Consider the following 18,778-nt stretch of genomic DNA (forward strand, 5'->3'; position numbering starts at 1 on the left):
ATCGACTACTTCAAGGTTCTGACTAACAGCAAAGTGCTTCTACCTCTTAGATGCATTTTTCCCTCTTCCATTGACACAAGTTTGACCGTCATTTTAAAGTTGCGCCCTTTATTATAGGGAGAGATGCTTCTGATTAGTTACTTTTAAAACAGTCATCTATTTTGATAGACAAATTAGTTACCAAATTTTTCTACATCTTAAATTTACATTATAAAATGCAAATAAAAACAAACTGTATTTAATGTTACAATATTGCGCTCTTCAATCCTTACTAAAACCGATTCTGAAAAATTACTACAAAAACAGATTACGTTTTCGCAATAAGTGAGCTTTTCATCTTCAACGGAACTTTACCAATCTACAAAACCGATCTTAAGCAGGGATCAATTCTACTGTAGTTTTCTGATTTGAAATAATATCTCGAGAAAATAAACCTAACGTTGAATTTGCATTAGGTTGGGATTGAAATGTAAGTAAAGAAATTTTTTATATAACGTATAATTAATTTTATTTTACTGAAATCTCAAGACTGTGGTATAGTGTCGCATTCACTGTTATGTAATGGCACCACAATGGAAAATACCTCCTTTAAATTAATAGTTATCAACAATGTTAGTACTAGCATCCAGTTTGCCAGTAAGCCAAATATGTTCAGCATGCTTTATATAAATACTGAATTATCTGGCCGAACGAATAGCGTGTTTATTCTCCAAATTAAATGGATACTGATGGAACATGGATGTTTGTGTAAGCTTTTAGATGCATATTCGAGTGTTATTTCCCAAAAACTTCTTGGAGGTATCATTGGAAAGTGGCATGCTTTTTCAGCCCTTCGGGACATTCGAGATAGTCCTAACCCAAGTAAGTGCCCCTTTCACGGGCTGGAATGTATTTTTAGCATTCGTGTGTGAGAGAGCAGAATACAAACTCGCTATCATATGTGATTTACGTCTGATTGATACAAATGAAACCAGTGAAAATTAGATCGCCTACATGGCATTTAGGTGATCGTTTGAAGATCTCAACAATAGCACAAATGAGCTGTCGGCGAGATAATCAATATAGCTTGAATAAGCCAAATATCAAACAATCCTCTTTCTAGAGGGATAACCTTTTTTGTTGTCGTTTATCACACCTTATATTAATGATGAAACACATGTCGATTGAATCGAATACTTAATATACAATTTGCTGCATTGGGAAACCATATATTTCAAGTATTACATAATAGTTTTTGTGCTATACGTTTCTAATGCTGATCAACTTTTTTCTATAATGGAGAAATGTCTCTTTTTAGGACTCAGGTGTCGCAGATTTTCACCTGATTGAAAATCTTTGGACGTAGCTGACAGAGTTAACTTCGTCCTATGGAATCACTAAGTCTATGAAAGCATTGAGAAACCTAAGTTAACGGCATAAGTGGCCCCGAAAAATACTGAACTGTGAGAGGTAATACTAAGATCGTGGGTCAAGCATACCTTTGAAATTATGAACAAGAATTTCATGAACGTATGCTAAACAGTAAAAAGGATGTGGTAATGATAAATGTGATAGAGGGGATCAGTTTAGTCGTAACGCAATTCTTCCGGCATATGGCTGAAATATAGTGCGCTCGCTCAAGAAAAAAATTTGTTGTGTATAGGTAAACTACTGTGAAGAGAACACCAGTTCATAAATGTGCAGCTTTTTTAAAAAAAATTGTCTTCTGCAGGTTATCACGAGTTGCTGTTACCCGAATATATTATTTGTTTGTTTTGCACCCGCACTGTTCATCAGTATTTACGAACATGAAAATGCTCTTTGTGATATCATTTTTTTTTTTTTACACAAATACAGAGTGATGTCGGGGATATGTAAGGAAAAACGTCACGGTTACTTGGCTTCTAAAATTCGTTGAGATGATGATAAATTCAGTGAGAAAGTCACCGTCTGGTATAACGCTTTAGTTTGCCTCAATTGGAGTCCATTTTTTTAATATGATCCCAAAGAATATTACTGTAGACAATCTCATTTAGTGTAATAAACACGAAATATCCTGTACTCTGATGTGAGGCGATTGTCACGAACTAAACATTGATTCCAGCAAGACAAGCAAGTCCATACAGCCGGTCACTCCTGAAGGTGTACTTTCCGTGGCACCAATTATTTGGAAGCAATCCATGTGCCTTGTGATAGTGTTCAACTGAAGGGTAACACCAAAGTGCGTTGTGGTCAGTACCACCCACTTCCATACGTGGAGTTACCTTGATCTTGTTTTTATGTAATAATTTATTGTATATTTCACTTATATTTTATGTATTAAAATCACTAACAACCCGATTTACCTTTCATTTCGGTATACTTCTATCTCTGCTCTACCTTGTAAATCGAGGTGAATTAGCCACGTCTCCATACCGAAGTGTGGGTTTTTTTCCCTGTAGGAACTCGGGTGATTTCTCTTACGGCAAAAGAGGCTCACCAGCCAGAAAGGGAAGGTTAGCAGACACAGTAATGGGGAAAAAGGGAGCATCCGTGAAAGTTTGCTTTTCGTGTGCGGTTAAGAAAGCTAATTTTTTCTCTCACAAAGTAGTCTGCTTGCTAAAGAGGTGAGTGCATCCTGGTGTTAATGAGTTTAAGAAAGAATGACAGCTGGTGGTAATGTGTGGCTTCTCTCAGTGAGCCCTTGAATACCTGGAAGTCTCTTGACAATACTAATACATTGGCGGCGAATCTGATGTTACAGTACACGATTTGATTTTAACAAAGAGCGTCAATATATAGTGGATTACGTGAGCTAAACGTTAGATAATGTATAAACTACACCTCTACATAAAACTTTTGTGCCACTCTTCAGCCTTATTTTACGATAGGATTAGCGAAAACTGAAATTTGCTGGAGTAAAATCAAAATCCCTGCTATTTCCTTGTGAGATGACCAAATCTACTTCATCCAAAAACAACGGAATTCTAACCCACTTATTAGTTATCCAATTATATAGTCATTACTTCCCTTCTTATACGTTTTGGAAAACATTTTCAGTCTTTTTTTAAAAAGACATATGATTTTATTTAACATATTATTTGCAAAGAATAATAATAAATCAAAATTGGCTATTTGCTTCACGACTGGACTCAGTTCTAAGTGCATTAATATTTAGGCCATGAACGTTGAAGTCGTTCAAATTTAATATGACGGGTAAGCTAACTTAAAAAGAATCTATTTTCATCAGATGAAACTTCTGTAATTTTCTTTAGCATCGGCTATATCTATCTATCTATCTATCCTCCCCTTCTCCTAATTCCACCACAACTTAATAACCTATTGTTAGTGGGCTGTTTGAGCGCATGTTTTACAAGAAACCAGTGAAACTGTTACGGCAGGCAGATGAAGATAAATGACCCTGGATTCCCACCTGATAACGCCATGTCCCCGGAGGATAATTTACACCGGGGTTTTCGACAGTCCTTTCTACTACGCTCACTTGCTTATGTTAGCGAAATCATAAAGCACCAGATGGATGTGTGATGGGAGACGAGGGAAAGGAGGTTAGAGGTCTTGTAAAAATGTTAAAAGTGCCTGCCGAGTTTATCAGCCCAACGTCCCACTTCGGTGCAGTCGCTGAATGTGATCCGCCGTCATTCCGAGAGTACACAAGACGACACGCGGTTAGTATACGACATGTTTCTTCCTTTTGTCTGCTGTGTAAATGATGACGGGATTTCTGATTAATAGCGCCCTGTAGAGTGCAGGTGGTGATTCGTCTTTAACACACCTTTCTTTCTTCGGTGGCAAGAAAGGCGCTGCCATGGGGTTAAGTGTCTTACATACAAGATTCGTAAAGTGGGCGCACAAGTTAGTGTACGTAGTTGCGGAATGTCATTTCCATTATAATGTTGTTATGATTAGCGGCATCCATTACTGTTGACACGGGGGAATTGCAGTGTGTTTGCAGAATTTTAGATTACCTGCAATTACTCGAACTAACTTTTTTCTTTAGTTGTTTCTCTTTGAAGGCTTAGCTTACTGTTCACCTTTAAATTGTATGATGAAATATTCCCGCACTGAAATTTAAGGTCTTAAAGGAATCGATGAAGCGAAGCATTGGATTTAGTAATAATAAATAAAAAGATAAAAGTAAGCTTTACATGGCTTAATGCGGAATTTAAAAAAAAGTTCTGATCTCGGCGCCACGGTGTCTTCGTGATGAGGTGGAGAGGAGGATCCAGAGGCGAGTGACCAACATGGTAATAGGTCTATGGAATGAACCTTACGAGAAACAAATTGAAGATTTGTGGATTACAGAAACTGGTTGATATGCGGAAAAGGGGTGATATGATTGAGACATTAAAATTACTGAGGGGTTTTTACAAGATTAATTCAGAGGAAATTTTTCAGAACAGGTGTGGTGGGAGAACTAGGGGCCACCCATGGAAACTGAATAAGAGTGTAGTTAGCAAGAGTGTTAGTACTATGTTTTTTACTTGGAGAGTGGTGAATGAGTGGAATAAGCTGCCAAAGTTTGTTGTGGGTGCCACGACTGTAAATGAGTTCAAAGCATACTTTGCTTTGAACTCATTTACAGTCGTGTAAATGAGTTCAAACATCGAGGGAGGCCCTAAACATGAAGTTTAGGGCCTCCCTCGATGAGTCTAATAACTCCTTGGAGTTGCCAGCAATAATAATAATAATAATGCCGCAATGTTGGCCGAGTGGTTAGCGTATCCGTTCCCCAGCCAAAAGCCTGTGGGTTCTAATCCCGCCGTGGGCATGGATATTTGTGATTGTCTGTGGAAAAACTAGTGCTGGTGGTCGGTGGTAGATGGCGTTGGTGTACTTGCTGTCAGTTGGTGGAGACAGTTGTAGAGTAAGCAGTGGCGTAACTAGAGGGGGACACCTTGAACCTTTTTGAACTTTTACAGTTAATTCTAAAATACACTCTCGAGAACTCAGTTCCAAATATTGTAATACTGCTGCGAATTTGTCTCAGGATTGCTGTAAGTGTTGCTAGTTGTAAGAGGAGTTTTTCTAAATAAAATTGATTCAGAATTACCAACATTACTATGAAATATACTTCGCCAATGTCTTCGACGATATTGCTAACAGAAAAGCAAGAAAAATAACATTTTAGAATGTTGAAATTAAAATTTTACTTCAAAAATAAACAGTGTTTTAATTCATTTCCCTATACGTCGTTTTGACTTTTTGTAATAATTTTGGTGTGTATTGAGAGGGACGGAAAATTCAGAGATCGCCCCGGGAGACAAAAGCTCTAGCTACACCATTGAGAGTAAGTGCCCTCCCTCGATGAGTCTTTGGTCTCCCTGGAGATGCCAAATAATAATAATAAAATAATAACTAGAACATGAGAAGGCGACGAAAACGTATCTTTATTTTGTTGTCGATATAGGGAATCTTCGGCAGGTTAGAATCTGATAACCATCCTCTGTAGACTAACTGGATACATTTTCCGGTCACTTCAGGCCCCCATTTAGCAGAGGCCTCACACCAGACAAAAATTCATCTCCCATCTGAAGACATTCGCAAAACATCCAAGCGTAAGATCGATTTCGAACTCCCACAGCCTGTTAACTGAAAAGCGGAAATTCTATTCACCAAATCAACCAGACTGACAAGTTTAGCAGAATTATAAAAATAGAAAACTTCCGATAAATTCTGTGCTAATTCATCAAAATATGTTCATTTCGATAAAAACAAACCTGAGAAGAGAACTAAAAGGATGAAAATTGTACCATCTCACAATTGAAGCATCAGCTGTACCAGCTTATCAAAGTAAATAAATATACGCGTGGTTTTACTGAAATGGCTTCAATCATCCCTATGCTTTCCTCCAGTCTATTTTGAACGCGGCTCCCACGTAAAATATATTCACATATCAATTTCGATCTCGCTAATTAATTCATTTTATTCATCTCTGCTTGGATTTGCATGTAGTATTCTCAAAGCTCTTAACAGTGTATAAAGTAACATCTTATAATTTGTAAATAATTATAAATGGTTTTACAGTATTCATAGAAGTTTTACATTAATATTTAAGAATGTTCAGAATGATCTGCTAGCTTACTCCTATTACTAATGCTTGTGTATTATGGGTTGTGTATCATTTCGTAATTGTAGGATTCAAATAAAAAGTAACTTTTGTTGTAAAGTAATTTTGAACAGATTGAAGAAGGAAAGTTATGAAAAGAATTAAAACCATCCAGAAAAAAAAACATATGCAAATTGTATATATAAAATCGCTGGGTCTGTCTTCCCCAGCGAACACATCCTAACCGCTAATTCTTACCTGGAGACTGTTTCGGACTAAGTATTGTCCTTCATGGTGATGATGTGGCTCGATGAATCTGGGCTTTCCCAGCAAGGAAACGCCCTGTCTTAAAGGGCTCGCATTGTGGAATCATAATTCGAACACTCAATGTGCTTCCGTTACCGCCTAAATACCCTCTTGATTTGAATCTCATTGAATATTTGTGGGATTGGAATGCAGCTATGACTGGTTACTAAGCGGACCAAACTGATGTGTCCACTGTAAGTTTAATGGTATTTTTTGTAAAAAAAATTTTAGCTGTATAATTATGTCTATTTCTTCTCATGAGTAAGCTCATTTTAAATTGTTAATTTTTTCTATCCAGATTTTAAGTAAAATGAAGTGCTATTGAATAAGATAATTAAATTATTTAACAGTGTTAAGTGCTGTCAAACATCTGATTTGTAATAAATAAATACATTTCCTTATAATCGTAATTGACTCATAAAAATTGCACCGTAAATTGGTGAAAAAACTGTCACAGAATGGCATTATTATACCAACCTAAATAACACTGGTAAGAGATTATTTCAACTTAGGACATTACGTAGTTGCTGAATGACGTCATAACATTATATGCAGAATGATACACATTGTGTCTCAGTGAGTCAGGGATCGCCATTAACATTAGTATTTTCCATGATGATTAAATATGGCAGGTATTCGTGTTTCAGAGAGTTCAGAAAATACTTGAATGCCTTATTTTCAAATTCTTGCCACTATAAAATGTTCATAATCGTATTTTTGTGTGTACCCAGAAGATTTGAACTGACTTCCCCTCTTCTTTATTCCCCTTTCGTATCGTAATCGGTCCATTCCTGCGGTGGTCTGTTCATGGCATTCATCCCGCACAATCAATCTAATTGAAGCTAATCCGTAATCTTATTTAATCTGTTTCGTACTCTCGGCACCAAAACTTGGTTTCTGACCAAAACAGTTAAATACTTCTCTCCATTACATTGGGATTAATATCACTGAGCCGAAGTCGATATGTCCACGGTCATCGCGATATAAAGTGGCATTGCCACATGATCAGGCTGATTTCTTCGACGTAATGCCCAAACAGATGTACACTAAGTTTTCCAAGTAATTCAGAAATACCGGAATAAAATTTAATCATCAAACCCGTATGTGTAAAAATATTACAAGTGTGCCAACTGCGCGCACAATATTTTCACGCCGATTTTTCTCAGAGATGCAGTTTGCATGTTCACTGACCGCTATAGTGGCTCCTATTTCTTATTAAATTCAAATCTTCGTTTAATATTGAGTCAGACAACTTTGCTTTTGATAAAATCAATCTATTAATGCAAACTTATTAATCAAGACCAACTAATATCTTTTTTGATTACATTATCAGGACATTGCGTTACAGGCCACGAGATGGCAGCGGTTGTCTGCCGTATTATCTTCACAGAATGCCGTTTAAATCATTCATAGTTTGGTCTGATATCACTGATTGCCTAAGGATGGAGATTGACTGCCCCTTAGCTTGGAAAAGTTATAGCTAAAATGACCTCGCCCTACTCCCTTTGGGGAATAAAATGTGTTAGTGGATTTATTTTTTGAGAGGATCAGGACTTCAGTATAATCACACTGCGCTGCTGTATACAAATTTATCTCATATTAGCATTGGTGAATATTGTGTTATGTAGGCTTATAAAATTCATGGCTAAATTAAACTTGGATCGGGACTGAGAGAATCAAAGAGAAGGCTGCAAGTAATACAAATTAAAATTGTGTGAGCTATTTTAACTCTCGTTGATCCACGCTTATATCTTTAGTTATCGATTAGCTAACTAAACACTTTGGTGTTTATGTATCTCAAATACCATGGTTTCGTTCTCTGCTTGCATTTCTAATTTACTGTTTGCTATCGTAGGTTAAAGATATTAATTTTATTGATTCAAAAGCAAATCATAGAAGGAGCACATATTTTAATGAATTATGGAGGAGCAGAAACTTCGAAAACAGTCAATAGTCTGCTGATCAGCGAATGATAGTCGCGATCTTCATATATCGCTCTTGTAGAAGGAATGTCAAAGCGATGACAGAACAATTTGCAATCAAGAGCTGAGGTGAAGTGGAAAGCACTGTAAATGCTCGAAATAATTATTTATTTTGGTACATGAAGATGGTTGGAGTACACAAAAAGTTAACACTAGCATGGTTGAAGATGTTTCAGGAGGATCCTCTGACTCGAGAGTGACAATTTGAACTTTTTATGTTATCCCCCCCCCCTGCACCATTAAAAGCTCGTAAACGAGTAGTATATTTAATACAGTGGGTGGGTGGGTGGATAAGATAACTTATAATGCCTGATCTACAGACAAAACATGGCACTTTTTCCAGTCAAGTGGGGTTTCCAGTAAATAGGGGATTGTGGAAGTGTCACAACGGCTGTGAAAATCTATCATCTAAAGCAATCATCCTCAAATCTCCATCCATTCAACGGGGAGTCGGATTTCAATCTACAGTCTATTAATTGGTGACGGAAGACGCCACTATTCGGCCAACCATCGGGATTACTTACCTGATAATCGTTGAAAATTAAGGGCACTATATTTCTTCGTAATTTAATCTAGAAAGCACGTGAAATTAACTGTTTACTCCTGATTATGGTTTGGTTTTTCTCTATAAAATAATTTCATTTCCTATATCGATAAGTTATAATTTCTCATTTTGGATTTACAGAATTACACAGCTGCTTCCTCCGAATTGTTCCAAGAAAGTTGGCTGGGGAGGCGGATGGAGGATTTAAATTTTATGAGAAAGCTTTTATCCTGACATGTTTTGAAGGACGGTAGTTTGTTTGAAAATAGATGTTGGCTTCCTCAGTCTTAGATGTGTAACAGAAGTTCTTGAAATACTCTCTTGAATAAAATCAAAAACTACTTTCCAGAATTTTTATAGGGAAATAAAGTTTATCCGAGACAGCAAAAGCAAGAACAAAACCTAAGGGTTTGTTTAACTTAGTTTAAAAAACCTACGCTATATTTATTCCATTTTGAAAGAGCTTGATTTACTAATCAACCTTTCAGTAATGATTTGCGATCAATTTATAAAAGACTCAACTTGATTCTATGCTACTTACGTTTTGAAAATTTTTAAAACTAACTGAATTGAATTTGTACTCGGTAATCTGTCAGAATTATTCGCCAATAACCAGTCTTCTGGTTCCTGTAATATTTACGCACTTAACGTATTACACGATGGGAATTTAAAAGCAGTAGTTAAAGCATGAAAAATGAGAGCTCTTAATTTTATAGACCTCTCTTAATAAAATGAGTAATACCCACACAATCTGGATCCGATACACGTGTCTTAAAATAATACTCATGGCTTACTACAATAATTGTTGAAATACCATCTCTTAACAGCTTAGTTTGGAAGAGATGTTATTACTATTTTTGCTACTTTTACCGCGAGCAGCACACAAATCCTCAAGTTTCTGGAAAAAGGTAGCATCTGCCCACCCACCATTGCTAATTATAGCACATATACCACTATAGCCAACAGTGAACTCATCTTGAATTCACTGCGTGTCCTTGATGCAACAGGCATTTATATTCTTTTATCACATTTGCGCTGTGTGCACTCACAAATAGCCACACCATCAATTGACTTTTTTCTTCCACCCGTTTATTAATTAAAAGGCATTTAAGAAGCTGTTTTCTGAGCTGTGCGTATTATTTTGCGAAGCGCATCGTCAGCCCGGGACTTAACATGCGTGTCGCATGATCAGGGGGTGTTATGGCAAACATTGCCTTTTCCGCTAGCGTCTCACGAGCATTTCCTGTCAACGGATGTATTGTTTTCTATTGCGATGACTGTTTGCGAGGCCGTCAGGTGGATAAGCCGTACAGAGAAGTGTAGACCAGAATAGACTTCGTTTAAGTTTATGGTCTCCGGACGCATGAAATGAAGTCGCAACTCGGTCGCTTTTCTATTTGTTCGACAGCCTCGATTCGCTCAGTACTTCGTAAGGTTCCTAGATCGCTTGTGAATACCGCCATTGATGTAATCTTCGTATTATCTTCCGCTCCTGATAAAATGAAACTCATTCGATCTAGAGATACTGCAGCGAAATGAAAGATTTAAAAATTCTTCGAATGAAAATTCTTAAATATTTACTAAGCTTTCTAGAAATTTTTTCTCTCTCCACTTTTAGTACCTTCGTTAAAAAAAAAAAAAAGTGCACCGATTTAGCCAAATTATAACTATTAGCAAAATTGAAAATGTGGTTCTTTCTCATTCTTGTTAATTTGTTGTTAAAGAAATTAACAAAAATGAGAAATTAACCATTATGCCTTTTTTTTCGTTTAGGTAACTAGAAGGAATATATCGTAATAATGATTTGACACAAAGTTTTTTTCAAGTATTTTGTTCATGAGGTATATTTAGCCGAAAAGATACCTAGCTGACTACTTGGTGCTTTTTTTGTCTGCATTTTACTGGGATTGGTCGTATTTTTTTTTAATAATTTTACAAAAATTATATATCATTAGTAATCAATGATATAATATTATTGGTATAACTATAAAATTATTATCTTCCACAAAATGGTGGAGACCTGTAGTACTGTTGCTTAGACTACGCATTGGGTTGATCATCCGAGACTCCTCACCTATTATTACTCTCCTCTAGAGGTCAGACTTGGTACTTTTAAAACTTCCGATCTCTCATAAGCAGGAATGATTTCACCATGGGGGACGAAAATCTACAGACGTTCATAAACAGTGATTCTGTTCAGGATTTTAGGATTTGTTTCTTTACTTGACTCGAGGAGTAGTGGTAGATATGTGAAATGTTAAACAGAGATTATTCCTTTTTTTTTTTTTTTTGGCAAAAAGCACGTCTGTAAACAACATAACCAATCATCTCATCTACGAGATTTCTCTGGAACCATTTCCCTGTTTTACAGGTGATGAGTACCGCAAAATATTGAGATCTCTATATATTGTGACGACAGTAATTAAACATATTCCTTACTGCTTTTTAGGTACATGTACTTATTTATGGTATATACGAGAATATTCAGAGATACTGTCCTGGTTGTATGCAGAGATTTCTGTGGTTTATCAGTTCATAAGAAAGATTGCGGTAATTGGATCACATGTTTATTACGATAAATAACAATAAAAAACAACCCTACAAGTTTCGTAAGTCGTATGACTTACATCTTCAGGGGTCAAAGGTAACTAAAAGTTAAAACACGAAATGAGAAATTACTCAAAATAGTTCATTCTATGCAGTTGTCTAACTGTTCATTAAACTGAATATCCGAATGTAGATTCAGTGCAATGCTAAGTTTGAACAATGCTGAATGCTGTCACGTTGTGTTCACGTTCACATTGTTCGAGGTCTGACTTGGGTATATTTTTTATCAATGCTGACCAAACTTGGTGTAGAATTAGGCCCTGGTTTCTGTTGCATTGCGTTGGAATTCTAAGCATGTTTGTAGCTTCTTTAAATTTCCTTATGAAACAATTTTTTTCAATGTAAGACATGTTTGTTTTTTGCCAGAGTACATTATGGCCGGTGGAAGTTGTATGGTGTGCTAAGCCTGATTTGTGTTCTCTTCTTTTTTGCACGTCTTTTTGGTGTTCGTTCATGCGAATTTCTCCTGATCTTCCCGTCTGGCCTATATAGCAGATGCCACAGGAACAATGAATTTTATATACACCTGGTTTTTTTAAAGGATGATGTGGAGGTTTTGGAGGATGTAGAGATCTTGAAATTTTTTCCAACGGTAGAATAGGAGTTGCCATTCCAACTCCTATTCTTTCATTTTCTGTGGTTTTGAACCAAGTTAAATAACTGCTACAACTAGTGAGGTAAATCCTTCTAAGAAGGGCACAGACCTACTTACACAATTAGATGATCCAAATGAGAAGTAGCTTTTATAAACGAATGACCACAGACGTTAAACGTTCCAGACTGAAATATTATTGCATCACAGGGATGAATGGGAAATGAGGATACTACAAACCAGACTAATAATTCAGAGTAAATTATGAATCTAGTGAATCGTTTCTTGCATTTTCGACTGACCCCGCCCCCATTTCGATAGTGTTTACACCTTCCTTTCCTGTTCAAACATTTTCTAATAATCACGTTCCACTATTCGCCCGGGGATTCTCTATTATCTGTAACCATGAAGCGGTAAACACTGGGACACACGCTCCAGCGATTTAGAATAGGCTTCCTTTTCTTCCATCAACTTGCCGACACCATTTAGTTGGATTCCGTGTCCGAGTCGGTATATTATTCATGCTTTTCAGAAACCTACTCAGTGCTCGCCGTCGTCGCGAGGGAAACTTTAATAGCATTTTATGCATGCTTGTCTAAAAAAGAAAGCCCTGAAGGGAACATTTGATATCTTTCTTAGACTTTCTACTGTTTACTTTTTCTTAGGTATACCAATGCTTAGTGAAAGATGATTGCAGTGGTTCCCATAATACTACAGGACCGAAGTTAAATATTTGGGAAATGTGTGTGTAGCACGCTTCGCCATTGCACTTTATTTTCATTTTATGCTATGATCATTCACCGTGTTGTCAATCTTCTTTTCATCGTCCCTTCCACACGTACCCACCGACTTAAAAAAAAAAAAAAGTATAAATTCTGTGCAGTTGATGAACCTGAGCATCTTGAATTCCTTTTCGAATTATAATGAAAATGCTTTGGTATGGAAGACTATCATCCTTGATTTTTTTTTTCAACCAAACCATGTTTTTTTTTTAAATTTCATAAAAAGCATTGGAGGTGGTTGGTTAGTTTTAAAACTTACCGTTTTAGACTTGCTTGAGTACTGATCACCATGCAAGATAGTTAGGAATGCAAGCTACTAAGTGACAACTAGCCACACGAGAGACCTCAAGAATGAATGCATTTCAAGTTGCATTATAAATGAGGTATGGCGTCAAAATTCTGTAAGAAATAAGGATTTTCGTTCATATATCACATAAACACACCATTTGTAATATCCACTACTAATGCTAACAAAAGTTACCATTTTTATTAGTAGGATTTTCCTATAATCCATTCTGGATGCGTTTTTTATTCAGCCAGATCAGGAACAACTGCAATACTACTCTAGTTGATGACACAGTGAGTGTCTAAAACGACGATAAATAATCTTGCATAAAAATTGTGCGAAAGATCCAATAGGAAGGGGATTACAAAGTAATGTTTGATAACAAGAAACGCTGTTTGCTAGAAGCATCATTGCAAATTGAAAGTTACAAAAGAAAAGGCTTTAAGTTAATGTATTTTACTTTTGTATGGTGTTCATCTTAGTTTTCCATCGTTACGTTTGTATACCAATGCTGCTTTCTCCCAATTACTTTTCATATATATTTTTAACGGCCCCTATCGTCATACAGAAAATATTAGAACCTTGAAAGGCTCGTACCTTGAACGCAGTTACAGACAGAATATGCATTGTTTCCTGACCTTGGGTATTTTATTTTGTGTAAGTCTGACCAATCCCTATCCAACGGCAAAGTTTGGATTCCCTTCTCTTCCAACAACAAAAAGAATTATAATTCATGATATTCAAAAGCTACGAGAAAACAAAGCGAAATGTGTAACGTGACTTGAAACACCCATTACAAGGGGAGGCAGGGGGGGGGGTGTCTTGATTCCAATCGATCAGACCTGTGATCACACTTTTCAGGTTAAGTGGGTCAGATCGATTTCATTCGATAATAAATTCATTATTTCAATTGGAATACCGCAAGGCTGAAAATTTTGAAATATTTCGATCCTGATGAGAAATAGTATGGCCTTACTTAACAAATCATAAAAGTGCATTTTTGTTTATACATGAAACGAGTAAGAAATTTTAATATTTCATTAACCCTTTATGGTAAGACAGAAAACCCTAGAGCAGTATCGTCTCATTTCCTGATGGCTACATTCATATTTAACTCAAATGGAATTTCATTTAGAACACCGAACACATTAAAATAAAAATCTGAAAAATCGAAATAGTTGGTTGTATGTATGTGATGCTGACTCTAAAAAAAAAAAAGCTCTTTCAGCTGGAATAGTTAAAAATTCTTGAGTGGATTGAAAAACAAGCTAAGAAGGATTTATTCGGAAAGATTTCTACAAATAAATGGCGAGGATGTCAAATACGCTCGTCTGTAACAAGACATTTACAGACAACCTTTAGACTGAAGAAAAGTAGGGTTTTAAAGAGAGAGAAAAGAAAAACGAAACAGCCCTTAAATTTAAGAATTCTAAAGTTCCAGTCTTTTTTGATAACTATCGTCATTAGAGCTTTGGTCTCCCTGGAGACGATGTCTGTTTAATCTCCCAGAATCGGTCTGAAGCTGTATGTTATGCTGCACAGTCAAAATCTTTAACAAGGCAGAATATAAGGATGTAGCGAACTGAGACATCTCCAGATACGAAAACCTATCCAAATTGAAGAAGTTAAGAAGAGACAGTTCACGCGCATAAAAAAGAAATCTCCCCCGATTTGAGTGATGTTGCCGAAATACCTGCCCGTTTCATATTGGTTCTTTCATGGGAATCGGATAGTGCTCCGTCATCTCTCTCTCCCTCCCCTGCTTTTCCTCTCCCGCTAAAGGCACAGTTTCCACGGTATCAGACAAAGATCAATGGGGTTACAAGACGACATCACTGTTGCTGGGTTGCTATAGAAACCTAAAAGAGTACCGCTGTAGGAGATGGAGAGGCCTGAGTTCATGATGGGCGGCAAAGTAAAGCTCGCTACTGCAAACAAGTGGGTGTGGGGTACGAAATATGTGCGGAATTACTCGATCACTGATATTTTGAATCTTGCACTCCCGTCCAGGCGTACGTAAGAATGCAAAAGTGTATTTTTTCCCTTTAGTTGCTCAGCAACAAGTATCAATCACTTTATATTTTAAAGGAGATATGAACAGAAGGAAGAGAAAGGCTGCAAGATAAAAAAAAAAGAGGGACAATAGATACAGAAAGAGAGATTTAAAGCAGGCAAAAATGAAGGGCAGAAGGATATTTGTTCTCATTGTTCCGACAGTAATGCTTTTTAAATTACTACGATGATTTTGATTGTGGAATGAATTTTTATTTGAATTAATTTTATTTATCCATACTCAACCAGCAAACATAACTTTTGTAAAATTCTTTTCCGTATTTAACCATATTTTTATTCTTTGCAGAAACGTTAACAGATGAGCTGAAATCCCAGACTAAACTAACGGTGGTTGCTGCGGGTATCGGAGACAAGGTAAGTCGATTTCTCGTTCAGTTCACTTGTTTTATTTATCATTCTATTAAATGAATTTTATGACGTCGTAGATGCTTCGAAGATGGCCTCTTATGTGCGTGAACTTATGTACACTATTCCCAAAGGTGTCTATTATGAATTCGATCACATTTCTCCATTTAGGAAGCGTCTGTTTATTACTAATAATTGAGAAGACATTACCGTTTATGCGCATACAGTTATTTTGTGTAATAGGCTGTTCTAAAGTGATTTTGCGTGTAATGCATAAAATAATTTTGTGAGGAAGAGGTTATAGATACTGAAAGTTTGGAAATAAAGCATCTTCGAAGGCATACAAAATTGCTACACTTTAAGCACAATATGTACAATAAATTGTATACTTCCATGCTGTTTGCAACGCAGTTCCATAACTCCAACCTTGTCTAGTAAGACCAGGGTTTACATCTCGCCCGGGATGTGGGGAATTTTTATAAAGACTTTTGACAAAAATGCGAGTTGCCTTTATTCACTTTTTATTCCACAAAAATGGCTAAATATTCAAATTTATAATTCTACCGTATTTTTAATTTGGTTCGCAATACTAAATGAGGGAAATTAAATTATCCACAATGCTTTATTATTTTCCTCTGATTATTCCTTGTGCTAAGTACATGTTTATGTACTTGTTTCTTTAATAGAGGTGAACTGCTGGTGATTTTTCAGTTTTCCTCTGGAATTAGCACGTAATCATGACTTAGCCACGGACTTCGTTCACAAAAGAGTCATGCAGGGATTTCACTTTACAGGTTTGACCAGATCAGGAATTCACCGAGGACTTTAAATCATATGACCAGAATGCTTTATCACAGCTAACAAGTTTTCGATTGAATTCAATTCTCATGCATAAAAACAGCCGCGAAAGGTCACTAAATAATAGCAATCAGTACTAGCATCCACTTCATGTGAGAACGCATTTTTTTTCCTCAGACTTCTGCCTGGGAGAATGAAGTAATCAGAAATAAACGAAGCACAGCTTTGTTCCTTTTTATGTTATTAAGAGTAGAAATGGCCTAAATATTCACTAGAGCAGAATGTCTAAATTGCAGAAATAGTAATTCCATTGGTCGAAATCACTTCTTAGAGAAAATAGTTAACAACGATCGCATTTGAAAACCACGATATTATTATAAGAGCTTGATATTATAACATTAAAAGAAATAATAAAGCTCACTCCTAAAATATTCTGATTTTACACTGATTATTTAAAGTTTTCAGAAGGCAATCTTGAATATTTCGCAGATCTCAATCGCCTACCACTTGATTCTCTTCGTAGCTACTAAATCGAAGATTTCGATTTATCTTCTTATCTTCGATGGAGACTTCATCCAAATATCAGTAAACTTGAACGCGATGCAAAAGATTTTTTCCGAACATCCCAAGTTTAGAATAACTGTCTTAACAAAATTCCTGTGAGACTGCTTTGTAATCAAGGCCCACCTTCGAGGTGAGAAGCATCTCCGTAACTCACTCGGTAGCGACGAAGCCCCTTGGATGGAAATACAAGATGAAATTTCATATACATTTTCAGCTGGAGGTAAGTTCCCTGGTTTTGTAATGATTCAGGAGAGTTTTCTTTTTTTTACGTGACATTCTCTCGAGCTGTAGTGCTGGATAAGAATCCCGTGTGTAGGACACTTCGAAGAATCTTTGAGGGTTTATTCATCTGAAGGTGAGTAAGCCAGTCTCGTTCAACCAACTAGATTAACACGTCGTTAACAGACACAAGATAAGTTAAAACAAAGGCTTCACAGCCTTAGTTGCTTTGTCGCGATGTAAAATCATGAATTAACCGAAATATAACTTCAAATATGTGATGGAGAATTGGCTATTTTATATTTATATAAAATTAAAGTGGTATAAATTGATATTTGTTTTTAAGCTGTGTAATTATATGAGAGAGATTTAATGTACTGGATCAATACCAAAACTATTATTGAAACTGCAAAGGAAATATATAATCAAAAAGCATATCTTAAGATATCATCCGTGTCGTCAAACATTCTTTGGCAGGATTAAAATAGTTCGGAATGGATTATATTCAGAGGAAGAGGACGGGATTACAGGTATGAACTAGGAATTTAAAAATAGCTTACTCCGCCTCCCTCCTTCAACATCTCAGTCTTTCCACGAGGAAGTTTTAACGTAAGGGGCTGTGTTTAAGGTTTAGTGGATTTAAACCTCGTAAGCGGAAAGTCGATATTCCTTTGAAATAGCATCCTTCGTTTGAGAGTATTACCGTAGATCTTTTAAAATTTTTCTCTTAAGAACATGCCGAAAGTTCTTTTTTATTCAGCTGGTAGAATAAAAGCACCAAAATAGCAAGATTTTCCGAATATACTGCACAGGGGAGGATTCCGAAACAGTAATAAATACTAGGATTATTTTTTAACTCTTTATCACTCCAATAGACTGCTATTAATCAATTAATAATTTTTATCTCCATTCAGTTTAATGCATGTAGCATAAACCCTATGATTAATAGATAGGAGTGGAATATTTAGGATACCTATTAAACCACACTAACCTGGGTTCGAATCCCATCAGAAGCATAAGAGCCCTTATAAGAACTCTTCGAATCAAGAGAATTAGTCCCTCTCAAATAGAGACAGGGGACAGATTGTTTTTCCTTCCGTAAACTTTCACCTCGCAAAATAGAGCATATTCGCAGTAAGCATTATACCTTAACTCAAACCAAAAAAAACAGCACAATAATGCCATATAAAAATGTTTGCATTTAAGATGGTTAGAAACCTGTCCTGTCGTCATTTTGGGCTCACCGAACATGTTTCAGGACTGTAGTGTCTCATCAGGAAAATCAATTGTCTGACTAAATCCCAAACGGCCTAATTCGATATTGAAATTTGTGTGTGCGCGCGCAAAGGGGTTAACGCATTTCTGCTTATTTCGAAACCAAATTGAATATATTTTTAATCTTAGATGCAAGCTTCTTTTGGTTGCGTTCTAATGAAGATATATTTATATTGCAGATGTTTGGATCCAGTATATTAAACATCACAAATAAAAAGTAATTTGGTACATTGCAAAATGTTTCGCAATTCACAGTATAAGGGACTACGCAACTAAATATCGGTAGTTCGTTGGCTGGATATATAGGAAGGTTATAATTTTAATCACTGTTTTTTTTCCGTTATCAACATCTTTATGCATTCCTGCTAATTTGAAAATAA

The 18,778-nt window shown here is 36.2% G+C and overlaps 1 protein-coding gene across 2 annotated transcripts in view; it reads left to right on the forward strand.

Annotated features, from left to right (window-relative positions):
- Positions 1-18,778, forward strand: part of IA-2 (tyrosine phosphatase IA-2) — a 392,148-nt gene that overhangs the window by 190,980 nt on the left and 182,390 nt on the right. For both annotated transcript variants that reach the window (XM_090411727.1, XM_090411728.1), the window contains one exon: positions 15,484-15,551. In XM_090411727.1, the coding sequence (XP_090267853.1) occupies positions 15,484-15,551 (68 nt within the window). The remainder of the gene's footprint in view (positions 1-15,483; positions 15,552-18,778) is intronic.

Source organism: Typopeltis vanoorti, chromosome 22 (genome assembly GCF_054136105.1).
Source record: "Typopeltis vanoorti isolate ZY-2024b chromosome 22, IOZ_Tvanoo_1.0, whole genome shotgun sequence".
Lineage (NCBI taxonomy): Eukaryota > Metazoa > Arthropoda > Arachnida > Uropygi > Thelyphonidae > Typopeltis > Typopeltis vanoorti.